The sequence below is a fragment of the Misgurnus anguillicaudatus genome, chromosome 22 (assembly GCF_027580225.2).
Source record: "Misgurnus anguillicaudatus chromosome 22, ASM2758022v2, whole genome shotgun sequence".
Classification (NCBI taxonomy): domain Eukaryota; kingdom Metazoa; phylum Chordata; class Actinopteri; order Cypriniformes; family Cobitidae; genus Misgurnus; species Misgurnus anguillicaudatus.
The window spans coordinates 43,208,749-43,223,779 of NC_073358.2; the positions used below are offsets into that span (position 1 = coordinate 43,208,749).

The 15,031-nt window shown below is 38.0% G+C and overlaps 1 protein-coding gene across 2 annotated transcripts in view; it reads left to right on the top strand.

The window, feature by feature from the left end:
* Window positions 1-285: 285 nt before the first annotated feature.
* LOC129439794 (transmembrane protein 132C) overlaps window positions 286-15,031 on the top strand; it is a 281,641-nt gene continuing 266,895 nt past the window's right edge. The window contains exon 1 of one of the 2 annotated variants that reach the window (XM_055198605.2): window positions 286-981. In XM_055198605.2, coding sequence (XP_055054580.2) covers window positions 879-981 — 103 coding nt within the window. In that variant the 5' untranslated portion in view covers window positions 286-878. The remainder of the gene's footprint in view (window positions 982-15,031) is intronic. The other variant, XM_073861061.1, reaches the window with a different exon arrangement.

Consider the following 15,031-nt stretch of genomic DNA (forward strand, 5'->3'; position numbering starts at 1 on the left):
TAACTGTCTTGTTTATTATTGCAATACTAAACCTTATTTTTACGTTAACGTTTTAATTACTCTATAACAGTGATAAAGGCACTTAAATATATTTATTGTTTTTAATAACAAAAACAAAACACTAAAACAGCATGCGTAAAAATTTTGCGTAGGTATTCTTTGTTCAGTTTTTGGTTTATCTTTCGCCTCCCTGTACGCAGGCTGAGAGTTTTTCCTGCATGCGATTGGCTGGCCTCTCAGTGCACCTGTTCTGTCCGAGCACTCCATTGGCTACTTCAGACGTCAATCATTCCCTCCTCTTCTTCACGCGCTTCCCTCTCCTTGCGCTGGAGTACCAGCTTGACTGTTGGCCTTTCTGTCTCTGGAGAACTACGCGACCAAGTTCGTTGAGGTAAAGCGCAGATAAAACTCAGACATGTCAACGCAAAACCTGCCTCAGCGGAGCGATGGGAACATTTCAGAGAGAGTTAGCGGCGACCGACGGTGGTTTTGCGCTCCTTTGCGCCAAGATACGGATTCATAGGACGCGCGTCTTTTCCTCCCCGCGAGCTCGCTGTCGCGCGGAGAACGCCAACTTCTGCGGCGCGTGATTCCTGCTACACCGCCACCGGTCTGGAGCTCTGTACTTGTGTTTATAAACTTCACGTAGAAGGGAATATCAGCCTCAGAGGAGCAGTAGAGTGACTTTTACAGTGTTTTAATACGGCTTTACCACTTACATGCGACGCGCAAGTCTCGTTTTAACGGAATTTTGGTGACATTTAACAGACAACAATTTTGGGGGACCCGAACGGCACGAATCTGCTGCTTGACAAATTACATTCTCCAATGAGGAATATATTATTTATTGAACAACTTGTCAAACTAGACTATTCATAATGTTGTTTTTGAACAATAATCTACTAGCCAGAAAGCCAAAGATGATCGCTGTTAGGATGACGTTACTTCACGCGCTCCTCGTCGCCTCATCTCTCCACCGAGGTAAGAACCATTTACGCACATCCAGAACTTGTTGCAAAACTGCTCGTTTACTTATATAAACTCTCTCTTTTGCTCAATGCATAACCATAGAAAAAACACTACCTATTTATTTAACCAAACTAAAAACAATGATAGTGCGCTTTCATGTTTTACGCGTGCCATAAAGGCAAAGTTGCGGTATTTCACGAGTTTCTGAGCTGTCTCCTGTTTAACTTGATCCATTTGGACATCTTAATACTCTTAAAATATTTATAAAGAAATGCACACTTTTCTTTGATACAGTAAGTGGACTGTGTGTGTGTTTGGTGTTTGGGACGCTGTGGTGCGCTATGACAGCGGCTGTGTGGTTTTGTATTGCCAAGCATAGTAAATAATAGAAATGTTAGTTTCTCACCTTGTTGTTTTGCACTCTTTCATTAATTATGTATGTTTGTATTTAGCTAGCAAGACAGATGTAGCCTTTTAACCAAAGGATGCACAGTTGCAGGCTATCAGAGTTTATTTTCTACCTTAAATTGAGAAAGAACGCGTGCTGTTTTATATTAAAATGTTTAATTTTCATTATGCACATGAGGAGAATATACAATTAAACAGCATTTTATTCACGTCAAAAACGTTATCGTAATGTGCAAATGAAAGTAAATTCTGAAAGTGTGGCTTAAGCGTCCCATTGCGCACTATTTTCTCCTGTTATTCATTTATAATTAAGCATGTTAAATGAGATGGTTTGTTGAGTACCAGTCAAAGCAAGATTAGCAGATGCTGCATAAAACTAATGCTTTTCATTAAACCTTAATTTATTTCTTGTTACCACCAGGAGTCTTTATCTGTGGTTTTGTCCGTGAAGTCATATGATCTACCTTGTTAAGTGGCTAACTCACTCTTTCCGCTTTGTTTTTTCCCAGCCTTTTAAAATACAGTTTACCATGCAATGCAATTAGTGCTTTTAAATCCCAAAGGAGGTTGAATAAATAGGTCGATTTCTGCTGTAGTTAAGGTGAGCCACCTTATTTTCACCCTTCGCAGATGCAGAGACAGTGATAAAAATGTCCAGACTCGTGTCCCAGCAGCGTGCTGTTTCTATTCATCCTGTCCACCTGAGGAAGCCCACAGTGGCCTTCACATCTATTTTTACTTGCACTATCCCAGCAAGTCTGGAACTGGACATGTCATACAAACAAACAATTAGGGGTGTGTGGAAGGAGAGAGACATGGAGAGGAAGTCACGAGTGTAGGGCACTGCAAAATTAGAAACTGTGTGTTGAAGATCTTGTTTAAGGCAGAACATGAGGGATGTCAAGTTTGTCTGAGTGTGTTTGTGTGTGGGTTTAGATGGTATCAGAGAGGTTGACTCTGGAGACAGCACTTGCTGATCTAAGCACCGAAACTGTCATCATCATCATTACTGTTCTTCAGCCTCCGCAGCTAAGGTGGCCTCAGACCACCGTGAGTAATAAACTGCAGGTAAAAAATACATAATTTGCACGTTCAGAGAGTATGTGGTTTAAATGCATGGATTTGTGTCTGCTGAGCCGTACTACATCCACACGAACACCTGGCAGGTTTGTCAGTATTATTATAATAGTGCCAGTTTGTTTTTTTTAAGTTTGCAAACCTGCTCACATGTTCAGGATTGACTATATGCGTACTATAGCAAGAGGAATAGAAGCAAATGCTAGAAAGAAATGCAACTGTATAATGTTTATATGTGTGTGTGTGTGGTAGCAGGGTGGGGTGCATGTGAGCCAAATTTTGACGACTGTAGGGGAGACAGATCTGTGAGTGAATTACACCAATTTTGCTGTTTGTCTGCTGAAGGCCGGAATGCGCACCTGCTCCCTGTGACGGCATCGATAAATCATGGGATGAAAGGTTTTCGTTGCTTCTGGGAATTTTAGGATCTTAATTGACGAAAGCAGATGGATGTTTACAGAAGGACAGTCTTACAAGTGAGGCTTTAGGCTGTATGATTGTAAAACATATCTCCGCCTTTCTTATCTTTAGCATCCTTCCCTTCAGCATCTTCAGATCCTTATGTGTTTCAGGGCTCTGCTGCAGGTCTGAGCAGTTGTAACAAAACCAGAGGTGTGATTAAAACTGTCAGACTATCAGGCTGTCAAACACAGTTGCCCTGCCGCACGCACACATGCACGCAGGCAACACACTGGCCGTGCTTGCGAGCCGAGCCGGGGACCCATATGTTGGAGGGTTGGCTGACACCAGGGAGATGATTTGCTCTAGGGAGACTGTGAAGCCTAAATCTTGTTCTCCACTAACTCGCATACCGTTTACGCACAGGCACACACACAGCCATGCCGGCATTCAGGCATGCTTTTTACGCACAAACACCCATTCGTTGTTTTTCTTGCTGACAAGTTTTCTAAAAAAGCAATATAAATAGTTTCTTATATTCATCAGATCAAATTTAAGCCACAGCTAGAAGAAGTGTGAGTGTGGCGCATACGCATGTGTGTGCTTTTAATAATCTATATTCAAAGAGGGGTAATCAAGAATATATTTCCCCACAGATTGGCATCCAGAGAGAAAAAAAATGAGAGCGAGCAGAGGAGGGCTGCAGATGAGTGAAAGTAATGACTGTGATCATTATCTCCTATGTTTTTATTTGAGATAATGACCCAGAGGAAGATAATAAAACTCCCAAAGGATAGATTTCTATTTTTTTCTCTCTATGTCTCTCCCCTTTCCGATATCTCTTTTCCCCCTTTCATTTTCCTAGAAATGACTGGGAAATTTCACCAGTTTATATATCCGCACTTCCAAAATGACTCTAAAATTCGGAACACAGGAACATTTTTATTTGCGAGTTTAAAGGTAAATGTTTAGTTTAATAAACTACGTTGTGTTCCCATACAGTACAAAGTCTGTAAACGTTATTTTGCCACTCCTAACCTTCAGAGCCGAAGTGAAAGAAGTATGCGAAGACGGAAATGATTTTCCATTACTGCAGAAAGACCAGTTAGCAGGTTCCCATTTTGCAAGCGTAATAAAATTGAAAACTTTCATCTCAGCAAATTGATTTCAGTCGGATTCAGGAAGAATAAATGAAGAGAAAAAAAATCATTAGATCACTGGAGCGTGGCTGTACCGGGGAAACTTTTGAAATACGCATAGACGGACTATGTATAGACTACATACTGTAGCATGTTTAATGTGGGCATACATACGTTTTACTTTTATTCATTCACTCATTCAGAGGATGTAACCTGTAAAGGTGATTTCTGTTTTAGGGAAGGACAGAAAGATCAATTTAAAGGATTAGTCAATTTTCTTAAAAAATTAAAATCTGATAATTTACTCACCACCAAGTCATCCAAAATGTGGATGTCTTTCTTTGTTCAGTTGAGAAGAAGTTATGTTTTTTGAGGAAAACCTTCCAGGATTTTTCTCATTTTAATGGACCTCAACACTTAACAGTTTTAATGCGGTTTAAAATTGCAGTTTCAAAGGACTCTAAACGATCTCAAACGAGCATACGGGTCTTATCTACCGAAACGATTGTCATTTTTGGCAAGAAAAATAAAAAATATGTACTTTTACACCACAACTTCTCTTCTTCCTCCGGCTGTGTGACGAGCCAGCGCGACCTCACGTAATTGCGTAATGACGTTGAAAGGTCACGTGTTACATTTGCAGACCATTTTAAACAATAAACTGACACAAAGACATTAATTAGTATCATTCGACATACAACAACGTCAGAACGGTCCTCTTTCTCCACCCTTGTAAACACTGGGGCGTAGTTTTGCATACGTCATCCGTGACCTCTTGACGTGATGACGTATTATGTGAGGTCGTGCTGGCGCGTTATATGACCGGAGGAAGATGAGAAGATGTGGTTGAAAAGTGCATATTTTTTATTTTTCTTGCAAAAAATGACAATTGTTTAGCTAAATAAGACCACTATGCCTCTTTGAGATCGTTTAGAGTCCTTTGAAACTGCAATTTTAAACTGGATTGGAGTGTTGGGTCCCATTAAAGTCCATTAAAATGAGGAAAATCCTGGAATGTTTTCCGCAAAAAACTATTTCTTCTCGACTGAACAAAGAAAGACATCAACATTTTGGATGACATGGTGGTGAGTAAATTATCTAGATTTTTTAAGAAAATTGACTAATCCTTTAAAGCTGACTATTACATATTATAAAACAAAGCAGAATAAAAAGTGATGCATCTGAAGGCTAGACAAAATGTTTTTTTTACAGCATTAATCTATTTCATTCCTATGCTTTTAAAAGAAAGCATTCACTATATTTACAGGCTGCTGGAAGGTATTTCTCTATTCATAATGTCTTCCAGTTCATTTAACAGGTACATGCCCTCACAAAGCCTGCGAAATTATTGGCATTATCGTCAGCTCCACACACGCTGGCACTTTCTTTTGGATGTATTGTAGTCATACGGTATTGGCTGTTGAAATTAAAGTTGCACTTCTGTGTTACTATTAGGCCATCATTCCCTTCTTTCTTCTCACTATGGCCATTCTCTGTATCGATTGGGCAGGGCTCTCTCTTCCCTGTGATGTAGAGACGGGAGGGAGATGAAAATGAGAGGATACTGGAGATGTTAGAGGTGCTTCTTGTTTGTGTAGATGGAATAATTAACGCTCATTAAGAGGGTGATGAGCGGCTTAGGGGTGGTGCTACTTGTTAGGATAATTAGAGTCAAGTAGGCCTCATTATGCAAATTGGGAGGAAGTGCGATGCTGTCAGTGTTTACCTGAACTCTGCCGTATCGATGACCTCAGATTGAGAAAATGACAGAGAGGCGCAGAGCAGCTAAAGAAAAGAGGGATAATGGGGTGATCTGGAGAGAGAGAGGAAATTGAAATAGTCGCAATCCGTTTTTAGAGCTGCGAAGAGGAGTGCAAGTAATTGTATAACAAAAACGAGAGATGATGAATGAAATTTATAATGTGTAATTAAATATAAGCCCAGACCGCAATAAAGAGGCCGCTCCATTTTGAAGACGGAAATGAAATGTTTCCAGATTTATTTTACTGTAGAGAGATACGTGGGTGAGCCTGACTTTCAGGGCACTGTGCTGCAAAAGAAAAACAACTCTTTAGCATTATGGGTAAAAAAAACGCAGTGTAAAAGTTGACACTGTGAAGTCATTGTGCCATGGTGAAGAACACTTGATGTGTCAGTATTCTCACTGTTTCTCTAGAGAGCACTTTTGTAGCGGTCTGCAGAGGGGCTTAAAGTGCTAAAAGTCGAGATTGTGTGAAATGTGTTCAGGTATAGGATTTTATGTATTTATGAGTGTGTGTTTTGCGCACACCTCCAGAGTTGTCTACGTGTCCGCTGACCTCTAATGGGCTGCGACTTGTGTGTGATGAATCGAGGCTTTCGTTAACCGCAGGCCTCGGAGAGTGATTAGTCCTCAACATGTTGCCTGTCCGGCTGAGTTTTGGCACCGTGACACGTACACACACACAGATGATGAGACCCAAATGACTTTGCTCAGAGTTGGGTGGGGTGCCTACACAGTGCTGTGTGTGGCCAATCTTGGCATCAGATCACTCCATCACTTTGCCTGGCATAAGTTCTGTCATATGGTCTGTCTGCTTGGCGTGACCTTACTGCTCTCTGTACGCCTGTGATGCAGTAATAGATAAAAAATGCTTCTGGTCACAACAAAAAAAGCCTCCTCTGCAAAACAACTTATGAAAGGAAACTAGAAATAAACAAATTAGTGTCCCACTTGGCGCAGGAATCAGATCTAAATGTTTTGCAATGTCTGAGAATTTCAATTTCCTTTCCTCTCTGCTGGTGGCTAGATGAACGAACCGGTGTATATTTGTCTGCTTAATAGTTACACTAATAAGAAAATAAACTATTTTCTACAAGTAATAAGGAATGAATCACTAGTAACAGATTTGATACGGTCAAATCAATGCTTATTTATTACGTGCACAGTACCGCATGCAGCAGCAATTGTGGGCAATGAAAAGTAGTTAAAATCATTCAAAGGAAAGACAGAAAGCAAAACGTTTTTAAAAACGGTGATATACTTGTGAATAAAAAAAAAGGAGAAATAGTAAAGATTTCACTAATACTAAGAGCCGATTATTTAGACTATGTATACAGTATACCGGGGGTCTCCAACCTTTTTTGTAATCAAGGGCTACCACAATGGATTAAACTCTGGAGAGCTCATTTTTACTAAAAATTTTTTTGGTTTACTTGTTTATTTTATTTTATTTTATTTGATATGTTTTAGTATTGTTTAAATTGTTATCGTGCATAAACCAAGCGAAGATAATATTAAATATAAGTAATAAATAAATATTACAATTGAGACTAGTATTAGAATGTGCTTTAGCACCACGTTGGAGACCCCTGCGGTATATGATACAGATGCCAATAGTTTGGTGGTTATATTGCCGTCCATTAACTAAATTCTGAAGATTACATTTTCTGAATGTTATTCATGATGCATAACGATTAATCACGATTATTTTATAGCATAATAAAAGTTTTTGATTACATCAAATATGTGTGTGAACTGTGTATAATAACTTTGATAAATGCACACACATGCATGTGTATATATTTAAGAAATGTTTACATGTGTGTGTGTGTATATACATTTGTATATTTATGTATAATTTATATTATATATAAATATAAATACTCAATATATAAATATATATATTTTTCTTAAAATTATACATGCATATGTGCATATTTATATACACACATTTATTATACATAGTTCACACACATATATGATGTAAACAAAACTTTTATTCTGCTATAGAATAATCGCGATTAATCATTATGCATCCCTAATTTATATAAAGACCATTAACATTGAACACTAATCTAGTGATGTGTCTTTACATTTTCTTTACACAAAGCTTAAATTCATTGCATTTTCTGTTCTCATTTGATTGACAGGATATATCGGCCATGAATATTGGCTGTTTTTAAACTATCAGCCGATAGTGTGAAAAAATGCTTTTATTGACCGTTACAGATTATCGGCCCATATATCTCTAATAAATAGTCCTAGACCTACACTTTGAAACATTTAAAAACAGAGATGCTTTTCATCTGTATCTCTATATCTGCACCTTGTATCCTTTGCTTTGAGTCATTTGCTTTTCTTATCTACCTCATAACCTTACGCTCCACAAAATACATCTTGTTAGATGCTAACTGAATTTCATTGGCCATGTACTTGTACTTTGCCCAATGAAAATAAAGTTGAATATAATCTAGTTTACTACTGTACCAAGACTACCAACTAAAAATGTAAACTACATCATGTACCTACAGCATGGACTTACAATACAGCTTCAGCTTGTTTGTAAAGGGTGAATAATGATAATAAATATGCGGATGTGTGCTCTGTGCCTTATTTTTTCTTAAACTGTTGGCATTTCCACTGACTGTACTCTACTTCCCTGACATCACAAGTGACATCCTTGTGTATTTGTTTGTGTACCTAATAATACCCCTCAACACCTTCAGTATGTCAGTGCATCACACACATTCTCTCAATGATATTGATGCACGTCTGACATTTCGAGGCTCCATTCGTCACGAAAGGGAGGATGAGGGTAGGCGTTGGGGTGGGGCTGGTGACATTTCATGCAGCCATAATGTTATTCATTATGGCAGAGGGGCACTGGAGAGGGTACAGCGGGTGCTGCCTGTGTGCGCCACAACCCATCTGTCTCTTTGCCCTCTTCTCTCTGTCTCTCACTTCCTCTTTTACTCTGGGTGAAATGGCAGGAGCGTTTTTCCCTCTACCCCGAGGCCTCAGAGATATCCCTGCCTGCTTTCCCCTGATAAGACAAACCTACACCACTTACCTTTCCCTCTCTTCTTCCTCTCTCTCCTCTTCAAAGTTTGCTTTAGGGTGAGAGAGTGCTGTGATTTTTAGGAAATGCAGTAGGAGAGACCTATGATATTTGCTTTCACAGAGAATTCTGCCGTCACTTTTATACAATTTTACCTCTTTAAAGTGTCGCTTGTTTAGTGATGTTGTAAGCAGTGCTTTTGATATGTAGCCAAGATAATTGATCAAACAGCAAATGTTGCATTAATTATTTACCTTGTGGAACGACTAATTTTCTTTTTTGCCTTTTATAAAAAAGAATTTAAAGAAGGGTTCCCGCGGGGTCTTGAAAAGTCTTAAAAAGACTAAAATTCAGAAAGTTAAATTTTAAGGCCTTAAAAAGTCTTAAAAACGCAAATTTTCATCATCCCAGGTCTTAAATTTAATATACCGAAGACTTACATTTCTTATTCCGTTCATTCCCGAAAAGGGTTGTCCACAGAAAATAAAATAGTAATTTGAAATGCTGTAGAAGTAATTAGTGGCGGAGGCAGAAAGTGTATGATGGGCAGACCTCTAAAAATCTGGACACAAAAAGAAAAGTACCGATCGCACTTCAGTCCAGTTAATCATTATTATTATTTTAAAGAGGATACACATGTAGCCTATTATAATCTACGCAAATCGTGCCATAAGCTATATTTCAGGTGCTGTGATCTGACTGTACACTGTGGGTTTGATAAGAAACAAACTTAGTTTAAAGTTTTCTGGGTAAATTTAACAGGGTTCCCACGGGTCCCTGAAATCCTTGAAAGTTTGTGATTCTGGGGAAAATAATTCAAGGCCCTGAGATGTTTTTGAAAATATACATGCATAGATACAGGTCATTGAAAGTGCTTTAATCTATTTTATTCACGTTTTCTGGAAAAAAATCCATATAATTTCCCTGTGTAGTATAGGAGAATATCATTAAATTTCTAGCCTTTTAAGCACACATGCTAAACTGTTCGCTTCAAATGCTTATATCTTCTGTATGCGAATGTTAATTCATACCAAAATGCTTTTTTGCATAGTTGTGTTTGACACATGAAAATGTCTCGGGTTACGTATGTAACTGTTCTTCCCTGAAAAGGGAACGAGACGCTGCGTCTCCCCAACATACTTCCTGCATCCCTGTAACTGCGTCTTTGGCAATATTTCAAATAGCGATATACTTCCTGGCTCTCGCGTCCCCCTGTCTTTGTCGTTACGCCTCACCATTGGTTGAATTTGATATACACATTCATACGCACTTACCCCTGGAAGTGTCCCCATCCCCAAAGTGTCACCGCAGTGATGCAGCGCGAGCTCCCTCAAAGGGAACTGTAACGATGTATCTTAAAAGGTAACACGATGTAACCTTGCTCTCACTTGAAATGTGTCCCCACATTTAGTCCTTGAATTTGAGGGTATTGGACCTGGAAAGTCCTTGAAAGTTAACTAAGGTGTGGGAACCCTGATTTAACTCTATTTAACTAAATGCCTGTGGCTTCCTGTACTGAAACATAGAGGACCAAGAAGCAAAAAAATCTACACTGCTTTATTGAAAATCAACTAAAATAGTCAGGCTGTCGAGTCACCAACAGCGAGTTAACTTTAGTGTTACTGGTGTACAGATTTTATTTAGGAGGCTTTTCTTTACCTCACTGCTCCATGCGTCTTTACTCCCTTTACTTTAATCTGCTCCCTGCTGCACTGCAAACTAACACGCTCCCCCCTTCAGCTCTCCACAAAACGGCAGCAATTAACAGACAGAAAGCTAGAAATTATTGTAATAAACCAAAGGTGCAGTTTGTCTTCTTTTGGGAACTTTTTTGATAGGGCAAATGGTTGAGGAGTTACGGTTAAATAGTGGATAACGTTAGCAACGCATAACAAAACATGAAGAGCCTTTTTAATGGTAAATTTCGTTTTCAGATTCATCAATTATTGTGTAAATGAAAAGACATGCTATTAAACGTGATGGCAGTACATTGTTCATATTTGTGCATAAAAACGTATGGGTGGAGTGTTTTGGCTTTTGCTGGTTATTTAAATTAAATGCAATAAATAATTTATTAATAACTTGAATTTATAAAACGCATACACTGAAAAAAATGATTCATTGAATTTAATAAGTTTTTTTAAGGTAAGTGGTTGCAATCAATTTATTTAAGCTACATTTAAACAAAAAGATTAGTAAAATTAAATATAAAACTTTTGTTTAAATGTAGCTTAAATAAATTGATTGCAACCACCTTAAAAAATAGATTAAATTAAATGAATCATTTTTTTCAGTGTACATTATTGCAATCAGTGATTAACAATAATTGAAACTGATGAAGATGGCATCTTCCATCAGATGTTCATATTAACAACAAAAAGAAAACGACACTGAGCCAGGGGTATTATTATAATGTACAATAAATTGAACGTGCCTTGAGTCTAGAAAGATATTTGTGCTTATAATTTGATTTTATATACATTTAATTCATTTCATTAATTGTATCTATTTTTAGATTATAACTGTGCTTATGTGTGTTATGTGTAACATTATGTAAAATTAGAGTTAATTTAATTGCAGCCATTTGATGTATCTATTCATATATTGTAAACGTATACATGGGCACTTTAGAAATTTGGGCTTATTGTTGCGCTGCTGTAGCATTATTGGCCAGTTGCGTCTCGGCATATGCTTACCAACTCTGTTTCTCAATCCACGAGGTGTTAAACTGCTCCCAGTCTCTGTCTCTCTTTCTATTTCTCCCAGCTGACTGTTTAAGTGCTGTTTACTCGTTTGCCATTCCTGCGAGAGGTAATTAAGGATGGTACAAAGAAGAGAGCGAATGAACGCTGGAAAAAAGAGAGACGGTTTTATTACCTCTGAGTTCTGCTCAAACCCGAACGCTCGAGTTGTCTGTCCTCCTTTATTTTTTTCCACCTGCCTCCATTTCATCTCTTCTTCTCACTCGCTGGCTGTCATTTTCTGTCATACAGTTCTTCCACATGCATTCACTCTCAATGTTACTCCCTGTCTTCCTCACCGTCTCTCATCTCTGCCTCTCTGTTAAACCTGTTCCCTTATGTTGGAGAGGAAAAGATATCCAGAACGGTGTGGAAGTGTAGAGTTTAGCCTAGGGCTTAACCCAAAAGTATCCCTACAAGCTGATAGAAGATTGAAGATAGAAGATCAGTCTGTGTGGCTCTCTCTCTCTTGAGAGACTGAAACATGAGCAAATCATTGTTCGGGAATCATTCACTTCTTTGTAGATGAGAGTCAAAATCTTTTACGGCGTAAACTTTTCTGTTTCTCTTTTCTCTGAAAACTTGCACATGAAGTTGATACATATTAGCCTCTACTCGCATTCTTTCACATTCCTCTCATCATTGATGAAACAGCTCTGCTTCCTGTGCGTCGCAGATTTAAAAAGAAACAAGTTACTTTTCAAACTGAAACGAACACATACCTGTACGAAACAGGCTCTCTAACAGTGTGATTACAGCTTGTTCCCTTTCAAGTGATTTTGTATGTTTGTATTTTTGGATGTTGAGGTTGGAAGGTGTGTGTGAAAGATGTATTGGAGGTTGCATGCATCTCCTCTATTTGCGCACAACACACATTCTGCGAAATCATTAGAATGATGTAATAAGTGTAATATATAATGTATAAATGTATAAAAAGAATGCACCGATATATTGACTAAGGCTGCATAACGATTACCAGAGATTAATTGTTATGCAGCCCTAATATTGGCTGGTAATCAGTATTGACAGAAAGCTTTTTTCTCACTACAGGACATTGGCTAATTATTTAAAAACTGCAGAGGATCAGGACAGATTGTATCCTGTGTAGCTCAATAGTAGAGCATTGCATTTACAGCGCAAAAGGTCATGGGAACACACATACTGTTAAAACCTATACTGTATACCTTGTAATGCACTGTAAGTCACTTTGGATAAAAGCGTTTGCCAAATGCATAAATATAATTATACAACTGTTCTTTCTGGTTCTCGAATCTGATTGGCTAAGAGCTCTTTCCAGGCGTGCGATATAGTTCTCATAACATAACAGTAACCGCTTAACCGTTTGTATCATTCCGCCGCCACCTACTGGTCATTTTAGAATTAGTGAGGGAGGCTTCTTTAAACATGTGAGTCATTCGCTCACGTCACACATCTCTGACGGGAACAGTGCTCTTGGATGTAAACTTTCGGGGATTTAACACAATTATGTCACATCGTGTGGACGAGTAACATAAACTTTGAATAAAGCAATAAAAACAATAATTTTCTCTGGAGCGATCTCTCTCCTCCAATATTATAAGGACGCAAAAACAGCAGGTAAGAATACTGGCTCTTACATTGGGACACTTGATCATTTATTTTCGTGTGACGTGACTATTAAAACATGTGAAATATCACCAATGATATTTATAATCGGCACGCAGAAACATCTTTCTGACTTATAAAAAACTTGTTAAAACAGAATAATTAAGTGTTTTATATTGTATGTATAACTGGACTTTTTTTTGTCAGTGCTAAAGCGAGTGCTGTACCATATATAGCAATAGTATATAAATATAGTTTTACTAACTTTTAACTCTCGCCAAAACGATAACAACACAAAAGACACTTAGCCCTATTCGGATGGGATTAGTTTTACAGGGGGACCTCTGAGAAAATCGTGCTTCTCAGAGGTCCTCTGTGTTTTTAATCCCGTCCGAATCAGCCATGTCTGTGTTTTTCTCTGACAACCTCCGTAAGAATTCCAGAGCAATTTACCTACTGTTTTTCGCTGAACTCAGATGTTCTCTGAGAAATGCAATCCCGTCCGGATGCAAATGTTTGTGTTTGCGCGCAATATCTTTCGAAAATGGGGTTCATTACGTGTTTTGGCCAACGTGATCTGCCGTAAGGTCTTACTAACGTGCGTATATTGTATTTCCTGGGTAAAAACTTCACTTTGTAACCAAGAAACGGTAATATTAAGAAACAGCTATTCAGTCTATTTGCGTTCCCAAACGTCCAACTATATCATCACAGTGGCGAAACAGACTTAACCTAAAGAAAATGAGTGACTAACAAGAAGTTAGAGGACCTTAATCACCTCCTCCATCTGTTCATCTTTCTGCCAGCTTCCTCCGTAGGTTCTTTCTGTTTTTGACCTTTGAATTCTGCAAAAGGGATGTGTGTTTGAGTAATTAGCCTTTATGCGAATCTGATACTGAAGATAGAGCTAGTCTGGCATAGCAAGCATCTCTGTTTACAGCGCTAGAGTGAAAGGAAGGTGGGCATCAATTTCCTCCTCAACATCTTCATGTTTCCCTCAACTGAAACATGTTTAATAATTAGTTTTGGCTGGTAATGCTACCATTGCTGCTATAGTTAGGTTTAAGTTTTTCTAAACTTCTACAAAGTTTTGGCATGCACCCACACTGTTTGAGATAAATGATGATTCAAATGCATGTGTGTTGTTGTACAAAGGTGTATTTTTACTTTTTAAAAATGATAAGCTCTGCAATTCTTGTCTGGTTGATGATAAAAGTTGAAAAAATCCCATAGATCACTAACAGGTGGACCACTGTCCAGGTCCAGACCGAGAAGTTGTCCCATACAGCCAAAACAGAAGGTTATGATTTAAAACCCGATAGGGCAAGACTAATTCTAACGGTAGTGGTTTAACGGAGTTGAAGGGAGAAAGGGAAAGAAAAAGATGGAGAAAGTTGCGAAAAATAGAAGTGAAACAGAAAAAGAAAAATTCAAGCTTTTCTTCCCTTTATTTTATTTTTCTGAAATTAAGCACAAACAGTTTTCACATTTTATGTATTTTCTGTTATTTTGAAATGCAGCCCTACTTTTATTTAGTTAATGAGAGGACATTGTACATGTCTATAGTCATATACACTCACCTAAAGGATTATTAGGAACATCTGTTCAATTTCTCATTAAAGGGATAGTTCACTTTAAAATAAAAATTCTGTCATCATTTACTCATCCTCATGTTGTTCTAAACCTGTATGAATTTCTTTTTTCTGATGAACAAAAAAGAAGATATTTTGAAAAATTATAGTAAACACACAGCAGTAAGTGACCATTGACTTCCATAGTAGGAAATATATTTTGGAAGTATTGTGATAAATGACTAAGAAAATAGTTTGACAAATGATGGTAAGCACAAAGTTGACGATACCCATTAAATTCCATCATATTTTTTTATTCCTGC